Raw genomic sequence first — 20,366 nt, 5'->3', positions numbered from 1 at the left:
GAGAAGTGAACTAAACAAGAAGGGAGGCACTTTAGCAGATTGAAGCATCTGTTTGTCACCAATATGGGTGCTCTTCCACATCTATACACATTTATTCTTGAGTGCTTCGTTTCTGAATTAAATCGTTGTACTACTCATGATGAAGTCTCGCCTTCCTGTTGCGCCCTTCGGATGGGTTTTTTTGGGGGGAGGATATGAGTGCTGGGGTTATGATGGACTCGCCACATCCTTCCCGGTTCCTGGTGGCTCTGAGCGATCCAGACCGGCCGCTGCTGCGTGGTTAACGAGTGGCTCTGCACACTTTGCCGCTTCCCGAGCCTCTGCCACCAACCCATAACGTCATATCCAGAGAACGACTTCGTTCCCTCCGGTTTTCTCACCAGCCCATTCGCTCTTCCACGCAGCCTTCTCGGTTGTTGGCCCCCGATTCCCCTACGTGCTTGAAATGATGACTGTGGATCAGTGATATCAGTCATATCCCTGTGTCCCCCACTTTCCTCCCCTCAAGTCCTCCATTGGTTCAGAATTCTGCTCTGCTGGAAGTACGAGTTTTGGGCCCCTTCAGTGAGACGTGGGATCCTGCAACTGCGGCTTTGGTCAGGAGAGCACGACCTCCTCATGCCTTTCATCGGTCACTTAGGTTCCTCATCACTGACTGCTTTTACCTGCGAATCCCTTTCATTCTTCAGTAGGATACCACTATTGCATCTAAATCTTCTGAGAATTTGCATTTCACCTGGCCGATTACGCAGTGTGGCCACCATCGCCTCCAGCTATCTCTGTATTTGCCCCTCCGCATTTACCCGTTCAGACCCTCTTCTCAGCCCGACCCCTCGAAGACAGGTTGACGACGTGTTCCTTCAGAAGCCTCCGTTCTCATTCAGGCTTAGTATCTACGCCTTCGATGAGTAGCCACTGGATTTCTGTTGACATACTGAGACAGACCAGTGTGTATACTTTATGGAAAAGCAGTGTTTTCTCCCCGCCAGTTGTCGGAGAAATTAAATTTAGTCACGGTTTCTGAGACTGTTCTTCACATTCGGGGATTATATCTATCGCGCTATGGCAATGACTGTTTGAATGTTGACGTGTCATCTAACAAGCTGGCAAGCAGAAGGAAGCCACTGATATTTCCTTGAGAGTTTGAAAGTCATGTCGGCCATGACAGGTACAAGATCACCTACGTCCCCTTGGCCCCCGGAGTGTCAAAACCTGCAGCTCGAGGGTTCCTCTACTCCATCGGCCCTTTTCACATTGCGTGAATCTCAAATGTCCCCGCTAGGACATGGTATCAACCCTCACAACTCGGTATCAGAACGCTCGGGTCCCAATTACTTCTCTATTAGCGTGGAAAGCCCTGGTAATCCAAGGAGAAGCCGGGATGCGATCTCATACACCCAGCCCCCGGTTTCTAGTCCCAAAGCACAGCTCTTATCCAAAAACAAAGCTTTTGAGGATTATGTGGGCCTGCCGAAGACCGGGGTAGTGGCCGATGACGAACACAGAGAATCACCGGTATTTCGGCTTTCCTGGAACCCTAGCCTACAGAGACGGAGTCCGATACCTGCCCGACAGGATGCATCTCCTTTGAGGCAGACGTCTACTCACGGACATGGCGTTTCGGTTGAGCGCTGCGCAGAACTTCTTGGGTCCTCTCATAGGGATATCATGCTATTAGATGTAAGGCCTTACGCGCATTTCGCGAAGGGGTCTATTAGAGGATCGTTGAACCTTTGTATTCCGACAACCCTTCTCAAGCGACCATCCTTCGACACGCAAAAATTAACAAATACGTTCACGAATGAAGCTGACAAAGAGAGCTTTGCGGGGTGGAGGAGATGTCGTTACATAATAGTCTATGATGCTGCCACATCTGACATGAAAGACGCCAGTTCGCTGATGAATGTTCTTAAAAAGTTCACTGCAGAAGGGTGGAGCGGCGAAGGATTAATACTTCTTGGGGGCTTCAAAGCTTTTTCATCTCGCTTTCCCACTCTCATTCAAGGACAGCAAATTCCAGTATCCGACTCACCCGCGGGAAGACCATCTCGAATGCATATTGATCTTCCAAGTGTCGCTCCCGTTGCAGGCGGCTGTGCTCTCCCCGAGTCCTCCCATGCCGCGATCCCTTTCTTCGGGAACATACGACAACACATGGATCTCATCGGCGGTGTCGGTCAGATCCCACTTCAAGTACCTCACAGTATCTCAGAATCCAAGAAACGCTTACTCCCTCCTTGGCTGCGCGAAGTGTCAGAGTCCTCAGATAAAGGCCGCAAAGTTTCAGAAAAGTTTCTGGGTCTGGAGAAAAAGGAGCTGGAACGTATGAAGAAGGCATTGTCTTACGAGAAGTCTACCGATGCCGCTACAATAAATGACTCTTCGGAAAACTTTCGCGTGGCGGGAATTGAAAAAGGCACAAAGAATAGATACAACGACATTTACCCATTCGATCATTCCAGGGTGAGGTTGCAAAATGTGTCACCCGGAGGCTGCGACTATGTGAACGCAAATCACATGAAGGCAGCTTATAGTGGTAAACATTACATAGCTACCCAAGCACCCGTACCTGATACGTTCAATGTAAGTATATGCCTTCCGGGGGATAACGCACATATTTACGTGTCGAATGCTCATTCGTCTCACAGGACTTTTGGCGCGTTGTTTGGGAACAGGATGTCCGCCTGGTGGTTTCTTTGACTGCCGAAGTTGAGCGGGGACATGTCAAATGCCACCCTTACTGGGAATCTGGCAATTATGGGCCTTGTCAGGTCAACAACTATTCTCAGAAATTCATCTATTTGGATGCGCAAGATCCGCAGCCAACTGATATGGAGCTTGACAAGCCGGAAGAATCTGGCAGTCCCTATATCATTGTCAGGCATTTCGGCTTGTCGCACTCATCATTTCCATTCCAACCCTTGCGCGAAGTAACGCAGCTACAATATCCCCATTGGCCTGATTTTGGGACCACATCTCAACCAGCACACCTTCTCAAACTTATCGAGCAGTGTGATAAAGTTATAGCAGCAACAACTGGATCACATCAGGGTTCTTGCGATGGACGCGCAAACTCGAGGCCGGTGTTGGTGCATTGCAGCGCAGGATGTGGCCGTACTGGGACATTCTGTACAGTGGATAGCGTGCTGGACATGTTGAAACGACAACGCAGTGCAGCGCATGCCTCGGGTGGAAATATGAACCAATGGTCCCATACCGACAATGTGGATCTCATCGAAAGAACGGTAGACGACTTTCGAACGCAGAGGCCAAGCATGGTGCAAAATTTGAGCCAGTTTGTTCTGTGTTATGAGAGCGTCTTGGAATGGACACTCGCGCAGATGGGGAAAGAGCAAGATATAGGAGGTTGCTGAGGGGTCTTTCATTACGGTTAGACGTTTAGACACTGGGGATGGTCGTGATAGTAGACGGCTTGGATATATTTTTCGTCATGTCATCTGCGTACAGGGTTTAGCAATGAAGTTTTGGCCCTCTGTACATCCCTCATTTCCCCGTCTTCTTCGAATGATCAGGCACATGTCAGCATAGCGAAGACACTGAATATTTCCCATCACCGGTTACAATTTTCCAACTTTCCTGCTTTTCGGTAAGCCCTGTAGATCACTTTGCCTGAGAGACTGTTTATAATATATCGGTCGGTCAAAGCGGGTGGATCCGGACAACATAGCGGGTGTGCTCTTCACTAGTACATTAAGTCTCTAGAATACTTCCTTAGATTTAGCAAGTACTATCCTGCCATTTCAGAGCCGCATCATATTCAAGGTCTCTAGTTAAACCGCAGCAAGGTAATTGATTGTAGAAGCCAGAAGGTTGAATGCAAAGTTATGAGAGTCTCGACAGGCAGGCAACAACAGGTAACGACGGCAGCGGCGGCGGCTGCCTGAGATTCTGCTCATATAAGGAAAGCGAGCAACCCCCAAAGCAAATACTAAGCAAAGCTCGTCCCCGACTATCCACAATACTTTCCGGTTCTATTTTGGAGCTAGAACTTAAGACACTACTACACACCAGGTTGTACAATCTCATTTCAACCCTCTTGAGTGAAGTACTTGGGCGACCTTTCCGAATCCTCATTTGACATTCAGCCTCAAAGAATTAGTCTGAATCTAGTGTCATGATCCTAAACCTCCCACCTGAACTTATTCAACTGGTTCTTCAGAACTGCAACACACCTGCTTTCTTAGAGGCAGCTTTCTCCTGTCGCATTATTCATGAGATCGCTTCTACTTGCCGAGAGGTTCTTCTGCATCACCTACGGCGAACACCGGGCATTGTCAATCGAGACCTACGCTCCCTCAGCTCAAAACAACTCTTTCGCTTGTTGACAAAGAATGCCTTCCAGCAATTATATGGTGCGCAATATCATGCAGATCGTGTAATTTATGACTTTGGGAGCGATGTTCTCGATGTCAAAGCATCCACCTTCTCAAGTTTCGATCACCAAACCCTTGCTCTCGTCGCGCGCGGCCGGGAGAAGGTCTATCTTTTTCGCATTGAAAATGGCCAGCTCCGACTCCTAAGAGAGATCAATCTCCCTTGTGACCGCCCTGGGATATGCGAAGTCCTCCAGACGGCGTTTGATGGAGATGGCGGGCTCTACGTCCTTCAGCGGTTTGTGCCTGCCATGGACGTGACTGATACAAACGCAAATCACCCATTTATCAAGCAAGCAATGCAGTCTAACATTAACGGAATGAACTACCTCTCATGCCACTCCCTTGACTCGCCTGGCGAACCCGTTCGAGTGTGCTCTTTCCCAGATCATGCAAATTACAGGCCTCTGGCACTTGCAGCTATGCAAGGCGGCAGCTTTGCTATTTCGTGGCAGCACAATTACGATTGTAGCGAGAATGAAGTCGTGTTATACACTGCTTCAACTAATCCGCATAGCAGTGCAAAGTCGGGTGTCATCGGTTCGTTTTTCTCTCTTTCTCAATCAACATGAAACCTTCGCCAGACCTGCCTGGTTATGCTGACGCAACCTCAGATATTAGTTACGATTCTTGCGTTCTTCTGGAAAGGACGAGAGAGCAGAATGAAGGAGATAGGTTCGCTCAATCTAGAAACACTCGGAACTGTCTTGTCGGAAAAGGGCCCGTGGTGGGACTTGCGTTCAATGACAGATCTAGTCAATTGCTATATCGGTACCGTGCACAAGCCTTGTACGGTTCATTTCAGAAGATCGATCTCTTGCCTTTTCCAACTCAGTCTGTACTGTATGAAAACTCATGCCCCGTGCAATTTTCAGATTATTTGACGCTGCTGTTCGGCATTGGAATACCATTTTTTGGAACACATGAAACCCGGGTGCAGAATGGTCTTTCAAGATGCCACTGGAAATACCTTTCTTTTGGAATAGCCACACATCGTGAAGAGGACTGGACTGTCGCGTGCCTCCTTACCTCTGAGGCTATTTGTCGAGCCAGTAACTGCGAGCATGAATTACATCTTGAGCGCGGACGGCGGTTACCAGACTGGACGATCGTGGCTCGTCTTCGTGGCTTTGAGAACTCGAATACCTCACTTGGTTGCATAGTTGCAGCTTCCAGGTTGGGAACTCGCATAGCTGTTGCGAACTGGAAAACAATTTATATCTGGGCGCTGGAGCCAGGCGCGTTGATTGAACATAATGCAACCGGATTTTACCCAGTCTCATCTTGGCCATCAGGCTCTGAGGTGATAGATTTGCAGCCTATAGCCCTCTCCCTTGATGCTGTATGCTTTCAGCTACGCTTTGGTTTAGGTGAAAATGACCTGGTAGCCATTACAGACAGGGGTCTGGTATACTGTGATCTCGACCCGTCCGGGGGTAGTCACAGAACAATCTATCAATTGGGCATGGAAAATGCACCGGGTTCTTGAGAGCTTCTGGGCAGAGTTTATATTCAATTGATCAGAAGTTGCAGAATTTTTTTTGCTAACACTCCTTCTAAATCATCTGTCACTGATTGCATATGTGATCGTGACAATTAGATATTGGGATTAACAGTAAGCAGCACATCAACTGCGAAGTACAAAGATGGGACGATAATTTGAGCAAACATGTTCCATCCCCTATTTTGGACCAACTAATTATAGCACGGATCCATTGCACCTTATCATAATATAGACATGAAGCTCCGATTCCGGTTGGAGTGGGCGCATGCTACAAGTTACCATGCCAAGACATCATCTGGCCTACCCCTTCTGATCCTCCATTCTGGGAGGCGAATAATATCAGTGCTAAGCCCCGTTTTCAAAGGGAGATGTATGATAACACCACATCACCTATTTGCGCATAGCTGATGCCGGACACGCTCGCACGTTTCAGCATGGTTCTTTTTCCCCTTTCATGCCAGAGCCCACCGAGCATCTGGCGAAACTGGAATATGAATGTGGCATATGAGCTGAACTGAAGACGTTCTAGAGGGGACGCATAACCGGCTGGGACGACCACATTGATTTGCTCATAATTAAGATAAGTCTTGGGGGGGTTGCACCCAGCAACAAACCTAGTCAAGTAACACTAGTATACCATGTCTAAGGAAGAACAGTTGATCTACGCAATGATTGTGTCAAGAACCTACTGGCTTTCCCCACCGCCAGACATAGCCAAGAAGGTCACAATGAGGAAAACCCACCAGTATCTAGATACGTGTTAGACCATTCAGCCTGGACGACTCAAGAGGTGGTGGGGGCGGGGGGCGACAGTCAGTGGGATGACCTACTTTTGGAAAATGGTTTTCTCGACGACTTCCTCCGCATTCTTGCCACCCGGACCAAGCACAATAGGCTGATTGAGATGTGGGCGTGGACCCGCTTGACTAGATAACAGCTCCAACTTTGGGCTTACTGGCGTAGAAGAAGAAGTTGATGAGGTGGACGGCAGCAAGTCAACGTAGTAGATATTGTTGGATGGGCCGACGTGAAGCCGGAGCGTTGGCTTGTCGTTCTCGCTCCCAATGAGGGAAGACCGTGAGGCGAGGGTCCCTACCCATTGTTTGGTGTTGGTAGACGTAGAGGTGTACAAGCCCAGGCGGATCAAGTCATTGGATACATCCTGCGGTTCGTTGTCACCGCACGCTGCGGCAATATTCGTTGATGAAAAGGTGAACTCCGGTTGCAAGGTGGTCGAATCGTAGGAGACGTGAGCCAGGACGGACGGTTCGGGAGAAGCTACAGGCCAGCATAGGATCTCAGCTGACTGTGGTTGAGAGGATGAGGAGATGGCCGCGGAGAGGGAGAATAGGGAGAGCGCAGGCAGGAAATTGAAGTAGGATGACCGCATGATTTCTGAGCTGCAGATAAGACAGTTGCTTGATTGAGGCGAGGTTTAAGTTTGGAGGGGAGGACGTTGTTTGAGACAAGAAGAAAACCGAAAGTCGAAAGGCGGGAAGGTTTGGAACCAGCTTAGCTTTACTGCATCTAGACTATCCAAGCTCCGGAGGACAGCGAGCGGTGGAATGTTTGACTAGCGCGGAGAGGTACCCGCTAAATTACTACTACTACTGATTTGATTTGAGTTCCCCGCATACTCTCTCATCATAAACAAAATAATATTTTTATAAGTACAGATCGAGCGTCCTATTGTTTAATATATCTTTCTTCCCTCTGAAAACTGTAGGTATATCCACTGGCAGCTATTCACAAATGTTTATTTTCCCTCTCATCCCCGCAGGAACATAAACAGGAAGAAGAGGAGGGAAGTGGGCCGGTCATAAGTACAGAGTTCAATCATAGTATTTAGTTCTTATGAAGGGTGGGGGGAAGCTCCCAGAATAATCTCTACCGGATGTAAATTCATGAAGTTTGAACCAGTGCACCCAATCGATTATTTAACCTCTCTTGATTGTCGCTTGTCCCCTTTTTGTTCTCATAATCTTCCAATTAACCCATTTCCTTCATCCCGCAGGTGCCTAACATAGTCAATCAGGTGTAAGTCCCAAGTCTGTGTCACCCAAGCAATCAATTGGCTGCAGTATCTACCCATCAATCGCACAAAATCCCCCACCTCACCCCCTCCCATCCAGTTCTGTCCTTTCCGCCTGTCTCTTTACAGCTGCCGTGCTAAAATCTGTGCCCCCTTATCGTACAAATATAGACCCCTTTCCGCTCGATCCCAGTGTCCCTCGCCGTTCCTATCCCAACTCCATGGCTTCTATACCCCAAATGCCTTATCGACGACCCTCTCGGCAGGGTTCTAGGCAGGCGTCGATAGATACGCGAGATGAGATACAGGTCCGCGTAGACCACTATATTGGGATTGATGTTGGGACTGGCAGTGCCCGCGCTTGTATAATCGATAGCAAAGGCGATATTGTTGGCCTAGCCTCCGAGAACATCGGTCTTTGGCAACCTCAACAAGGATATTATGTACGTATTGGTGCCCAAACTTTCTCTTGCCTGGTCACTATCGTAAGGTTATGTGTGGCCTCCGATTGACTCCCCTGTCGTCCAGGAACAATCTACGAATGATATCTGGCGATGCATCTGTGTAGCTGTTCAGCGCGCAATCAGCCAGCACAACATTGACCCAGAGACCGTGAGGGGCATTGGGTTCGATGCGACATGCTCATTGTCGGTTTTTTCTAATGTGACGAACGAACCGATATCCGTGACGGGTCCCAACTTCAACTCGGACCGCAATGTGATCCTCTGGCTCGATCATCGCCCAGTGGAGGAAACAGAAAGAATCAATGCCACGAACCACAATCTGCTCCGCTATGTGGGCGGGAAAATGTCCATCGAGATGGAGATCCCCAAAGTCCTGTGGCTGAAAAACCATATGCCAAAAGAGCTCTTTGACCAGTGCAAATTCTTTGACCTGGCTGATGCCCTGACTTACATTGCCACCGGCGCCGAGCAGAGAAGCTTCTGTAGTGTAGTCTGCAAGCAGGGATATGTTCCTGTAGGAGTGGACGGGAGCGTAAAAGGTTGGCAGGAAGACTTTTTGAAGCAAATCGGTCTGGAGGACCTGTCAAAGGATGATTTTAAGCGAATGGGCGGTGTCGACGGGGTGGTGAGCCTTTTTTCTTTGCTGATCCTATCAACCACACGTGTTACCCTTTATCCACATCCTATCTGGCAACGAGTTTGACGGCTAACTGATGCTTCAGAATGGCAATTATCTTAGCGCTGGTGAACTGGTTGGCACATTGTGTGACAAGGCTGCCTCAGAGCTGGGTCTGCCCCCGGGGATTGCAATCGGCAGCGGCGTCATCGATGCCTATGCAGGTTGGATTGGCACCGTCGGCGCTAAGGTTGATCTCGAGTCGGAACAGCTGAGCTCTGACATCGCCAAGAACGATAAAGCGCAGGCATTCTCTCGCTTGGCCGCCGTCGCTGGAACATCGACCTGCCATCTTGCGATGTCCCCAGATCCAGTTTTTGTTCCTGGTGTCTGGGGGCCTTACCGCGATACTATTCAACCTGGGTATTGGATGGCTGAGGGCGGCCAGTCCGCAACCGGGGAGCTGCTCAAGCATGTTATCGAGACTCACCCCGCCTTCAATCAGGCACTCTCGATCGCTGAGTCGTACAATGCCAACATATATGAATATCTGAACGAGCATCTTCGAGAAATGGTTCATGACCAAAAGGCTCCTAGTATCTCTTATCTAGGCCGACACGTTTTCTTCTACGGCGATCTTTGGGGCAACCGTTCCCCCATTGCAGACTCTGCAATGACAGGTTCTCTGATTGGGATGACGAGTGACAAGTCTGTGGATGGCCTCGCCATCCATTACTATGCCACGCTCGAGTTTATCGCCCTACAAACCAGGCAAATCGTGGAGACAATGAACAAAGCAGGCCATAGCCTCACCTCCATTTTCATGTCGGGCTCTCAGTGCCAGAATGACATCTTGGTCAAACTGATAGCATCTGCCTGTGACATGCCTGTGCTTATACCTCGTTATATTCATGCTGCTGTTTGCCATGGTGCAGCCATGCTGGGTGCAAAAGCCGCTAGTGCTGACGCAGAAGGCAAGACAGAAGATCTGTGGTCTATCATGGACCGCATGAGCAAACCGGGAAAGAAAGTCGCCCCAACGACGGATAAGGCGGAGAAGGCCTTGCTTGACGCCAAATACAAGGTCTTCCTGGAGCAATGTTACAAGCAGCAGGAGTACCGAGCTCTCGTAGACCAAGCCGTGGCCTCTTGGAAGTCCTAACCTACTTTCTCCACTCAAAATGTTTCTTTCCGCGTTGCGGAAAATTACAGTCTCTCTTTTCGTTTTACTGAAGGAGGCAGAGAGATCATGACAAAACTTGCGGGCAATAGTAGCTAGCGTGCAAAGACAGCCGTACATGTTACACGCATCTACCATAGAATATTACGCAAGACATGCAAACAGACCATGAGTAACCGATTATGAAAGTCTAATTATACAACTTCAATAATGTGGCAGATATACATGTTCAAAAAGCCCAACCAGCACGCAAATGTTAAACAATTTCGGCAATCTTGTCAGACTCTAAAACACGGGAGGCAATGCACTCATAATCCGCAGCGAAAGTGTCTGCCTCAACGCTCAGGCGGACGGATCTCCAGCCCTCACCAAGGATTTGACAGACAGACGACAAACAAATTAATCTACACTCAAAAAGCCCTTCCACTCCTGGACCTACCGATCGTGTAATACTTCTCGACTGGACTTGAACCAAGGGCCAGCGTATCGAAACGATCGACACCCATGGTCTCCAAGTTGCTGTAGCCAGAGAGATAGAATCCAATCACAACCACGAGGTACGTAAGAACGAGGATAGAGCCCTTGAAATAGTTGCTCTTTCCTTCGCCGTGCACGTAGGAGAGCAAAAAGACACAAAGGATCACGGACACCATGTCCCACTGCGGGAAGATAAGGCTGTAAGGGAAAGGTTGTTAGTAAGGTTTCTTGCTTCACATATTGTCTCTAAGGGACAAAAAGTACGGCATGATCAAACATACTTGAAGGTGTGGCTTAGTAGCTCAGAAGGATCGATGACGCGGGCGTAGAGAGCACTGAATAGAACTAAAGCAGGAATCTGCAGAAGGCAGACCTGGAGAGCGTAGGCTGAACCAATCTCCATGGACAGCGCGATATTGCCGTTCATAGCAAACGAAATAGCGTTCTGTGGGCCAGATGAATAAGTTAATATGATCTTGCTGGCAGCGTTTATTGAGGAGGAATACATACCAGAAACTCTGTTGTGTTGGGGACCAAGGCAAAGAGCGTGATTCCAAGGAATTTTTCATCGATGTCGACACTTTCCAAGACCACGTCCACCGTGTTCACAAGGATTTCTGCGATGACAGCATAAAGAATAGTAGCACCCAGAAGTATTATAGAACTTCTCGTTTTACTCCAGTTGGGTGCATCATGACCGCCGCTAGTATGGCCAGGCTCCAACCCGATATCCTCGCTTTCCTCAAGCAAGGTCTTCACTTGATCAGCGGGACTTTTAGCCGCTTGACGCGTGCTTGCTTGCTGGGCCAAGGGCTTCCTTGTTCGGGCCGCATCGCGAGCGGCAACAGCAGCAGCCGTTGCGGCAACCTCTGTCACCTGGCGCACAAGATCCTCATTGTCTTCATTGGACAGACCAGTGAAATTTCTCAGCCTGGGGTTGCTATCGTCGCCTTCCGTCCGAGGGGGCACAAGGTATGGTGTTGTGCTCTTTCCTTGTAAAGAGGAGGTAGAGTCGGATTGGGCGTTATGATCATTGGGGTTTTCAGATAGTCCGACCTGCTTTAGAGACTGCCCCAGTATGCGCTTGTACAGTTGAGAATCCCGAACCGAGCCCTTGGTGATGGAACCACCAGTGCTCCCAGCCTGAATGTGAGGGAAATCGCCGTGTCTAGCTTCGTAGGCGACTTGTTCGTTTGCGAGAGCTACAGCCTTCTTCTCCTCTACTTCTGTCGCCCAGATGAGAGCAGCATGGGTCCTCAGCGTGAACCATAACCCGATGACATAGGACAGGAACAAGAATATAGCAGCGAACCACGAATATGGCTGGACGGCCTTCCGGAAAAAGCTGTCATTCACGGCCGGCGTCTGAGAAAAATAACAGCGACGACAATCGCTATCCTCTGTTCCTACAGTGGTAACGCATAAGCGGCAGTTGAGCTCATGCTAAAAACCAGGTTGTCAGCGAAAGTGCTAGATGGACAATCACACAGCAGACAGTGACACTTACGCTGCCATATATCTGGTAAAAGAGCGTGGGTCCGAATGCAGCAATAACCGCAAACATCAGCATTGTCGACGTGACGCCCGCAGACTTCACATTGAACCGCTGGGTCTTGCGCTTGATAGCGCCAAAGCACATGGAAAGTCCCGGAAGAAATAGGATACCTGCAAAGATGCTACCGATAATGCTGCCCTCAACAAGTTGCCCTTTGCCTTCGGTTAAAGCAACACAGTAAAGATAGACTTCAACTACGGTCGAGAAGAAGGCATTCACAGCTGCACCCATGCCCATGGAGGATTGAGCGGAAATCGATGCAACGGCCTGTCCAATGAAATAGGCCAAGGGAATGATGGAGACAAGCGCAAGGGTGAATATAAGACCTGGGTGCGTGATGGCAGATTGGAGGCCCAGTGTCTCGCTGAGAAGAAAGTAGTCAAAAATGACAAATAATACGACACCAAGAAGGTTGATCAAAAAAATGTTGGTCCCGCCGACAGTATACTTCCAGTATCTCAATCCTGCTGCACGATAGGTGCATAACAGGACGGATGAGGAGGACCCGGGACTGAGTCTGGTGTAGGTGGTGTCGGAATGGTACGACAGAGCCAAGGGGTGACGACGTAGGTGATCAAAAAGGATAATGGTCACACGTCCCATGGGAATCCAGAAGACCAATAACCAGCAAAGCAGCGAGACTAGAAGCATTAGAGGCCCTACGAGAAAGTAGAAAAAGACGAAGAATACGACGCGGCCAAGCGTCCACTCGCCACGACCGAATAGGCGCCGCTTAGGATGGCTAAGGGGACTCTCTCGAGGGCTACCCCTTTGCGTTCGCCCTAGAAGACTATCTTGTTCGCTGGCCGAGTCGACACTGTTTCTTCTTCTCCCGACCAGTGACCGATCGCGTCGAGGTCCGAAGAACAGCCGGCCATGCTCTAAGTCGCCATTCTGCCATTGTTCGTACTCACTAATGCTGCGGCCTTCACCCTCGTCTTCTTCTGCGTAATTTTCGTCCGTGTCCAGACGGACGAAGGAGCCAAATGGATATATCAAGTACCACGAAAGTCCCGAGAAGACCCTCCCATATTCTAGTGCGCTGGGTGAATATGCGAAGACGAAACAAGCGACAGCTCCTGTAAGCGCAGCCAGGGCTAACCACCAACCAAAAAATACTGTCCACAGCAGGTTAGTCAAGAACAACAAGTTGCCCACGCGACCGCCAGGCGACGAATGGATATCGCCTTCGGCGGTCTTTTCTACCGAACGGCTCTTTTTGTACAAGGCAGGTTTCCAGAGCCTTATCCCAAAAGGGTGAGTCTCGTTGATGGCCTGCTGGCGATCCTTCAGCGTGAAGCTTTCGGCATCACTAGTCTCTGCTTCATCTTCATCATTGTTATCGTTACTATCAGGGCTCCCACTCTCCGACTGTTCAGCCGAAGGCTCTAATTCCGTACCCTGATCAGGCAGGCCAATCACTTCTTCGCTTTCGTTTTCGGTTTCCGGTTGAATCAATGGGCTGTTCATGCGGGCATTGAGTCTTCGTCGCAGAGTCGAGCTCTGTTTTCTCAAGGGACGTATCCTAGGCGATGACTGGGGATTGGACGCGTGTTGCAGAGCTATATCCTCCTCTACTTCTTGTACATCATCTTCCGTAGAAAATTCCTGCCCCTTGTGAGGTACCTGTCGCTTAGAAGACATACGGCGTGTTACAGATGGTTTCCTCGGTCTGTCGGGCTGCAGCGGTGGGGTGGAAGTCGACTGAGAGGTAGGCATGCGACTCGAGCTTTCTGGCTGGTTTTCTTCCAGACGGGGATCAAGGTCCATCCTTGCGGGAGAGTCTAAGGTCCCTACAGGAGAAATTAGTCTCTTGGATCGAAACGAGGCAAAGAAGCGAGAGAGCGCACCATAATTCCGCCTGGATTGTGTCGCATTCCTCTGCTGACGGTAAGCTCCAGATGACATATCCTCGTTATCGACGTTTGACGATGAGTCGGCGGGATCGATGGGATGAGAAGGACCCTGACCCTCCCTTTCGTCGTTGTTTGACATGGTTGGTCAGTTTGTTTCGAGGCTCGATTTTCTTAGCAACCTTTTTTTTTACCAGCCCCCTTTGACCGTCTTTGTGATGATCTTGGAAAAACAGGGAGGCTGGGGGATGCCAGGAAAAGGATAGTTCGAGAAACACTAGTAAAAGAGAGTGGCCTGCACTTGAAACAGAAACGGAGATATCTTTCTTTTAACATGAACCAAAAAGCAACTAAGTTACATGTTGGAGTAAGCCCAAGAAAAAAAAAACAATCCGGGACGGACAGAAAGCGAGAGGGTAGAGAAGCAGGCGCGAAATGAGAAAAGCAGCTAGCTAGTTAGTTAGATCATGAGATAAGGTCTCACTCGCATCCCCGCAGTCAGCTGAGACCGTAGATATGCAGGTCACAGACGCGACCAAGAAGGATTGCACAATTTCAAAGACGAGTCCAGCAATAGTATTTGAACTGGGTGCCGAGAGATTGACCTGGCTAGGCTGTGGGTTGAAGCTGATCAACATTTGACTGGAGAACATGTGGATGTGTATCTACTGCGTACCACAGCGCTGACCAGCTACGTAATGCGTGTACCCCCCTCGTTACGTACAGTACATACATTCACCATACGAGATATGGGATCCCATCGTATCTGCCTGAATGACCCATTCTATTGCTTTGCTTCATGCTGTTGTGCCGCTATTCTTTACTGTATGATGGGCCTAACTCCAGCGTGACTGTTGTTAACATGTGTGTTTGGAATGGTGTCATATTATTCTTAACAGTCCTGGTTGGGTGGCTTACCCACTCTACTAGGTAACCAGAGAGTATTACATCACATGACCTGCTGCACTAGCCTCAGCCCTTGTGGCTGGTGTCTGTCCGAAGCGCTCTGCTGATATCAGCTAGTAGCCTACTTCGGGTTACCTCACCTAAACTAACAGCTAACTGCGGTACCTATCCCGCAAGAGCTCTCTCGACCCAGCTACCATAACCAAGCCTTTCCATCACCTTCACTGTGCCTCACAGTTCGGCTGTTTTCTTCCGATTTCTCAGATCCGATCCAAAAAGGACTCTATTGGTTCCCGAAATTGCCCTCAAATCAAATAGATCGCCGACGCCCAGTTCTTCGTGATTCACGCCTCGCTGTGGCCGTATCTAGGAGCGTCATACCTGGCAGTCCATCATGGCGCTCGACAACTATTATCGCAACAAGATTGAGAGCATGAAGCTCGAAATCATTCAGGGTCAGGCTGTCTTACGGAGACTGGAAGCACAGCGTAATGACTATAATTCGAGGGTGCGGTTACTTCGGGAAGAACTCGGCCTGCTTCAACAGCCTGGATCCTATGTCGGGGAGGTAGTCAAAGTGATGAGCACCAAGAAAGTCCTCGTCAAAGTGCATCCCGAGGGCAAATATGGTAAACCCCCTCTGCAAATCTGCTCAGCTCGAGTCTTTGCTCGCTCAACTCCGTGCGTCTCTTACTAACCTCTCTTGGCGACGCTATAGTGGTGGACATTGCGGATGGCGTTGATATCAGCAAGCTCACTGTAGGAAAGAGGGTCGCTTTACTCTCGGATTCCTATAAGTTGGAGAAGATGCTACCCTCGTCGGTTGACCCGCTGGTGTCGCTAATGATGGTCGAGAAGGTGCCTGACAGCACGTATGACATGATTGGTGGACTCGACCAGCAGATCAAGGAAATCAAGGAAGTCATCGAGCTTGGCTTAAAACATCCGGAGTTGTTCGAGTCGCTTGGTATCGCACAGCCAAAGGGAGTACTTCTCTACGGACCTCCAGGAACCGGCAAAACCCTGCTTGCCCGAGCGGTAGCCCATCATACCGATTGTCGGTTTATCAGAGTGAGCGGATCGGAATTGGTGCAAAAATACATCGGTGAAGGTAGCCGCATGGTTCGCGAGCTATTCGTAATGGCTCGAGAGCATGCTCCCAGTATCATATTCATGGATGAGATCGACAGCATTGGATCCAGCCGCATAGACTCGGCGGGTTCGGGTGATTCAGAGGTACAGCGGACGATGCTTGAGCTTCTCAATCAATTGGACGGATTTGAGCCTACCAAAAACATCAAGATCATCATGGCCACCAACCGGCTTGACATCCTGGACCCGGCCTTGTTACGTCCTGGCCGGATTGACCGGAAGATTGAGTTCCCCCCGCCGTCGTAAGTATTCCTTGTGACTTGGCTCTTGTCAGGTGAAGATTATGTTACGGTTTGCTAATCGATTTCCGTCTTACAGGGTGGAAGCACGTGCCGATATTTTGCGAATCCACTCGCGGTCGATGAACTTGACGCGAGGCATCAACCTAACGAAGATTGCGGAGAAGATGAACGGATGTTCTGGAGCTGAACTGAAGGGTGTGTGTACGGAAGCAGGCATGTACGCTCTGCGAGAGCGGCGAGTACATGTTACTCAGGAGGATTTCGACCTAGCCACCGCCAAGATCCTCAACAAGCACGACGACAAAGAAGTCGCGGTCTCCAAGCTTTTCAAGTAAAGAAAGGTTGGCGTGTGAACAGTACCAGATTACTACAGCAAGAACTATTGGCATTAATTTTCGATGTTCTCTGATGGCCGCCTCGGCGACATCGCCACATATGTATTCCAATCATAACACCCACACATAATTCTTCCCAGTGTCCTTTTTGATGAACGGGTATGTTTGTGTGTGACGTTGAGGTCTAAGATGGGCCTCCCTGCGCGCATACAGTATCGTAATCGGGGTTTGTTAGCGGTCGGGTGGACGCGAAAAAAAAGTCTTGGATCTGGCTGTACTACTAGGCATAATTACACCCTTGTGACTGAATAGTTGGTAGACATACGGCCCATCATTAAGTGTCCGGAAGGGTAAGGCGAAGCAAACCAATGAAGTGCGTCTTTCATCGAATGCTCAGGAGATGATCATCTCGTCATCTACTTCACATAGTCAGGCATGGCCTACATTGTAGTACTTGGGCAATACTTACTGCGTGATTACCATATTTATTTGGTCTTAAGTCTGGCATTGTCTACTGGCGGATGAATGGATGAACTACATGATGCTTTGATGATCGTGTCATAGGTCTTATTCATGCCCAATATCTTGTCTAACCCGGGGAGATGTGCAACAATCGCCTCCCCTTTCCCCGGATGTTTGTATGACGTATGCCGTATGGAAAGGGAGCTTTTATTGGGGAGACTGCAGCGCCATGCTTCTTCAAGACCGATCAGGGGAGGGTGAGGTCTTAGTGAAATGTTATCAAGGTCCAGGCACATGCACTGTGGCTGCTTACCTGCCTCTTTACGTGATTGCAAGAGTTTCTTTTTGGGCTTATAAGGGAAGTACAGATCAGCTAGTGAGTAAGTACTAGTACTGTGTGCTGCAGTGATCGACAAGATGGTAGCAAGTGAGCTCAACTGACCGCCAAGAATCCACTACTGACTGTATAGTACACTTATGTACTAGATTGATATGTACTATGCCGAAGTCTACCTACTCTCTGTCTGTCCATCGCCAGGAATCTTGTGCAACACCAGGCTTGGCAGAGGGATGGGCAACATGGATTCGGCGACAGCCAAGCCGCCAAGATGGACCTGGAATAAGTAGGGTTTGCAGGGGAGGCAGTTTGACTGCGAGGTGATAGGCAGATATAGTAAAATTCTTGTGAGACACGTATATCTGAATTAGCCTGTACAATGGAATAGGCCCCCATAAACATACTTCGGCATGTACGGTGTGCAGCTGCAAGGCTAGGAAGGTTTCGTCCATTTTACCACATCTTACTTTCAAGCTCCGCGTGATCAATTAGTATGGAAGTATGAAAGGTAAAAATCTTAAGGTGACTCTGGGGGTTTACAGGATGACGTCTGGGGTAGCTTGGGTCAGGCCATAGTACTGCACAGGAGGAGATGGCATGACATGTATTTTGTTGCTTGTGTTGGCAGTGGATCGCCAGCATCTACGCGGAGAAAACATGAGCAGGTCACCGCCTATTATACTTCTAGATAATACTTACTACTTTCAAGGAACTTCGCCATCCATTTACTTGGGAAATTGGGACTGTGGATGATGTAAATAGATATGTTCCATGTAACGGACTACTGTAGAGACTCGGTCGGCGTTAAAGCAGTGCCCATAACGCCTAAATGTATTCTCATCCCTAGCATCGTCTGGACGTCCGGAGCACAAAGTCCGAAACTCAGGTACGGAGTAATGATAGGCTTCATAGCGGCTTTCCAGAATCCCGACTGGCCGGTTGATCTCCGGTTGACGCGTCGAGAGGAAGAACTTTGACGTGCGCGTGACCAGCGGGTCCTTGTCTTAATAATCAACTAAATGTGCTGCAGTCTCTTGGGATGGGGATGAATTATTACTACTCTGTACAGTAAAATAACTACAGTCAGTAAGTACTCCGTGGATTACTGAGTACTAGTATTGTTCTGTTGAATGGAAAATGCTCAGGGTCTCGGCTCAAGTGGGGCAGTCCAGATCTGATGACCTTGCCAGAAGGTGGATCACTTTTCCTTTCCCCCCCTTTTTCTTTCTGGATGGTTATGGACTAACAGTTAGGTCTCCATTTTTCCACTCCATAATAGACAGTCTCGTACGAGAAACCGGGAAAGGCAATGGGGTGGAATTAACGGAACTCCTGGGGGAAGCGGGGATGATTTTTACTTTTGGATAATTAGGAAGGCACAGGTCGCTGTACTTTCCCAAATCTATCTACACAGTACTACTACTATATCTTTGGTATTTCATTATACTCTTTCTTCCTCCAATTTTTCTTTCCACTATAGTAGTGCTTCTACCTGGTAGTAGAGTACTTACTAGTACTACAGTAAGTACTAGTCATTCCATGGTATTCTGGATAAGATGAAGACTCTAGGAGAAATTATTTCCATCTGCCCCAAATTTCTCCCTCGTCTCCCCACGGAATTCAACCCATCTGGGACAAGGCAGCTCAAATAGGTAATCTGCCAGGACGCCGGCCTCGGCAGCCATGCAGTGGTCACCGTCCATCTTTTTTAATTTTTGCCAGATCATCATCATCCAGCCTAAACTTTAGATCCCTGTCTTAGCTATTCTATTTCTGATTCAATATTATTATTTACTATCTTACTTCATTTCTCTGTTATCTCTTCCAATAAGAGAGAGTTGTCCGTTTTTATGTCATTTACCTTGTTATCCGACTTATGTTGGGGTATGCTTATCGGCTTTCATTTTCCGTCACCGTTTCTGGTTTATTATGTAGTCTATCTAGTACTACCTTATCCGACTTGAGCTTCCTCACCCCCTGTCCTCTTTGTTTCCTTTTTGACTTAATGATAATCGGAGGAAAAGAGGGCTTGGCTGGACAGGAGGCAAAATGCATTCGCCATCCGGATAAGATGGTCCGCCCTTTGAAACCCCCAATCACACCGATGCTACCCCCCCTCTTCTTAGATAGCAGATAGTAGTACTACAGCGTGGTACAGTAGTAAGTTGGTGACTGGCTAATGGCTAATGCATAATCTACTAAGTACGTAGTTAGCTGTTCTCATTCTTTCCCAATTACCCAACTCTTACCCCCTTCTTCCCGGGGGGAGAAAAATTGGTGTGGGCCTATCCTTTCGGTTCGTCTGGAGTCATGCATGGTCTGGCTAGTTAGGTGATCTCTGGCTGCTTCTTCTGCTCCTTCTTCCTCTTCTTTGCCTTTGCCTTCTTTTCCCCCTCTCACCCCCAACCTGCGACCCACCCTGGCGGATTGGATGAATGCTTGGCCCGTCTGATGATCTGTCCGGAGTACCGAGTACAACCTGCAGCTCCCATCTATCTATTCATTCTCTCAGGCCCATCCGAAGTAGATCACTGGCTCGGCTCGCATGGTTAACCTCCCCCCATGTAAGTCGCTGCTGAGGTGAGGATCTTGCCATCCTCTCGCCTTCTTGCCCATTGTCCGTTTCAAGTGGTTGCATGAATTTAGTCTGCTCTATCCTCTTGGGTTCCCACACCGGCTTCCTTCTTTTGGCTCTCTCTTCATTGCCGTCTGTGTTGTTCCTTTAACTTTCTTTTCTTTTCTTTTCTTTTTCTTTTTCTTTTTCTTTTTTTTTTTTTGCTATATAAGAATAAGTATTTAACTGCCTCCTCCCCGGCTACTGTTGTTAACGAGGTCTCCTTTTATTCCCAAACCTTCT

At 48.8% G+C, this 20,366-nt stretch overlaps 5 protein-coding genes across 5 annotated transcripts; 3 read left to right on the top strand and 2 right to left on the bottom strand.

The window, feature by feature from the left end:
* Window positions 1–1,152: 1,152 nt before the first annotated feature.
* Window positions 1,153–5,883, top strand: ptpA (putative protein tyrosine phosphatase (Pyp1); the record flags this gene model as incomplete). The annotated part of the gene is made up of 4 exons (XM_025533189.1): window positions 1,153–2,583; window positions 2,649–2,893; window positions 4,321–4,934; window positions 5,066–5,883. The coding sequence occupies 4 exons, from the start codon at window positions 1,153–1,155 to the stop codon at window positions 5,881–5,883; spliced, it is 3,108 nt and encodes a 1,035-aa protein (XP_025390375.1).
* A 700-nt stretch (window positions 5,884–6,583) lies between these two features.
* Window positions 6,584–7,288, bottom strand: BO83DRAFT_425438 (uncharacterized protein; the record flags this gene model as incomplete). The annotated part of the gene is made up of 2 exons (XM_025535210.1): window positions 6,584–6,647; window positions 6,729–7,288. 2 exons carry the CDS (start codon window positions 7,286–7,288, stop codon window positions 6,584–6,586), a joined length of 624 nt encoding a protein of 207 aa, XP_025390374.1.
* Window positions 7,289–7,865: 577 nt separating this feature from the next.
* BO83DRAFT_376971 (FGGY-family carbohydrate kinase) lies at window positions 7,866–10,357 on the top strand. The gene is made up of 3 exons (XM_025530869.1): window positions 7,866–8,373; window positions 8,459–9,019; window positions 9,117–10,357. Exons 1-3 carry the CDS (start codon window positions 8,152–8,154, stop codon window positions 10,170–10,172), a joined length of 1,839 nt encoding a protein of 612 aa, XP_025390373.1. The 5' UTR covers window positions 7,866–8,151; the 3' UTR covers window positions 10,173–10,357.
* On the bottom strand, window positions 10,357–14,654 carry BO83DRAFT_334557 (calcium/hydrogen antiporter). The gene is made up of 5 exons (XM_025528384.1): window positions 14,073–14,654; window positions 12,175–14,015; window positions 11,178–12,110; window positions 10,949–11,112; window positions 10,357–10,865 (listed from the first exon to the last, which is right to left on the bottom strand). The coding sequence occupies exons 1-5, from the start codon at window positions 14,215–14,217 to the stop codon at window positions 10,601–10,603; spliced, it is 3,348 nt and encodes a 1,115-aa protein (XP_025390372.1). The 5' UTR covers window positions 14,218–14,654; the 3' UTR covers window positions 10,357–10,600.
* Window positions 14,655–15,120: 466 nt separating this feature from the next.
* BO83DRAFT_376969 (proteasome regulatory particle base subunit RPT6) lies at window positions 15,121–17,025 on the top strand. Its single transcript, XM_025530868.1, has 3 exons — window positions 15,121–15,610; window positions 15,700–16,375; window positions 16,452–17,025. Exons 1-3 carry the CDS (start codon window positions 15,376–15,378, stop codon window positions 16,708–16,710), a joined length of 1,170 nt encoding a protein of 389 aa, XP_025390371.1. The 5' UTR covers window positions 15,121–15,375; the 3' UTR covers window positions 16,711–17,025.
* Window positions 17,026–20,366: the final 3,341 nt, after the last annotated feature.

Source organism: Aspergillus eucalypticola (genome assembly GCF_003184535.1).
Source record: "Aspergillus eucalypticola CBS 122712 chromosome Unknown BO83scaffold_7, whole genome shotgun sequence".
NCBI lineage: Eukaryota > Fungi > Ascomycota > Eurotiomycetes > Eurotiales > Aspergillaceae > Aspergillus > Aspergillus eucalypticola.
The sequence above is the reverse complement of the archived record's forward strand: the minus strand, read 5'-3'. Positions and strand labels throughout refer to the sequence as shown.

Coding starts and splice junctions, on each gene's coding strand:
- BO83DRAFT_376971 (XM_025530869.1), top strand. CDS start 8,152: ATGGCTTCTATACCCCAAATGCCTTATCGACGACCCTCTCGGCAGGGT. Junction 8,374..8,458: donor AACCTCAACAAGGATATTAT/GTACGTATTGGT, acceptor CCTGTCGTCCAG/GAACAATCTACGAATGATAT. Junction 9,020..9,116: donor TGGGCGGTGTCGACGGGGTG/GTGAGCCTTTTT, acceptor CTGATGCTTCAG/AATGGCAATTATCTTAGCGC.
- BO83DRAFT_334557 (XM_025528384.1), bottom strand. CDS start 14,217: ATGTCAAACAACGACGAAAGGGAGGGTCAGGGTCCTTCTCATCCCATC. Junction 11,113..11,177: donor CCAACACAACAGAGTTTCTG/GTATGTATTCCT, acceptor TCTGGCCCACAG/AACGCTATTTCGTTTGCTAT. Junction 10,866..10,948: donor CTACTAAGCCACACCTTCAA/GTATGTTTGATC, acceptor TTTCCCTTACAG/CCTTATCTTCCCGCAGTGGG.
- BO83DRAFT_376969 (XM_025530868.1), top strand. CDS start 15,376: ATGGCGCTCGACAACTATTATCGCAACAAGATTGAGAGCATGAAGCTC. Junction 15,611..15,699: donor GCATCCCGAGGGCAAATATG/GTAAACCCCCTC, acceptor GCGACGCTATAG/TGGTGGACATTGCGGATGGC. Junction 16,376..16,451: donor ATTGAGTTCCCCCCGCCGTC/GTAAGTATTCCT, acceptor TCCGTCTTACAG/GGTGGAAGCACGTGCCGATA.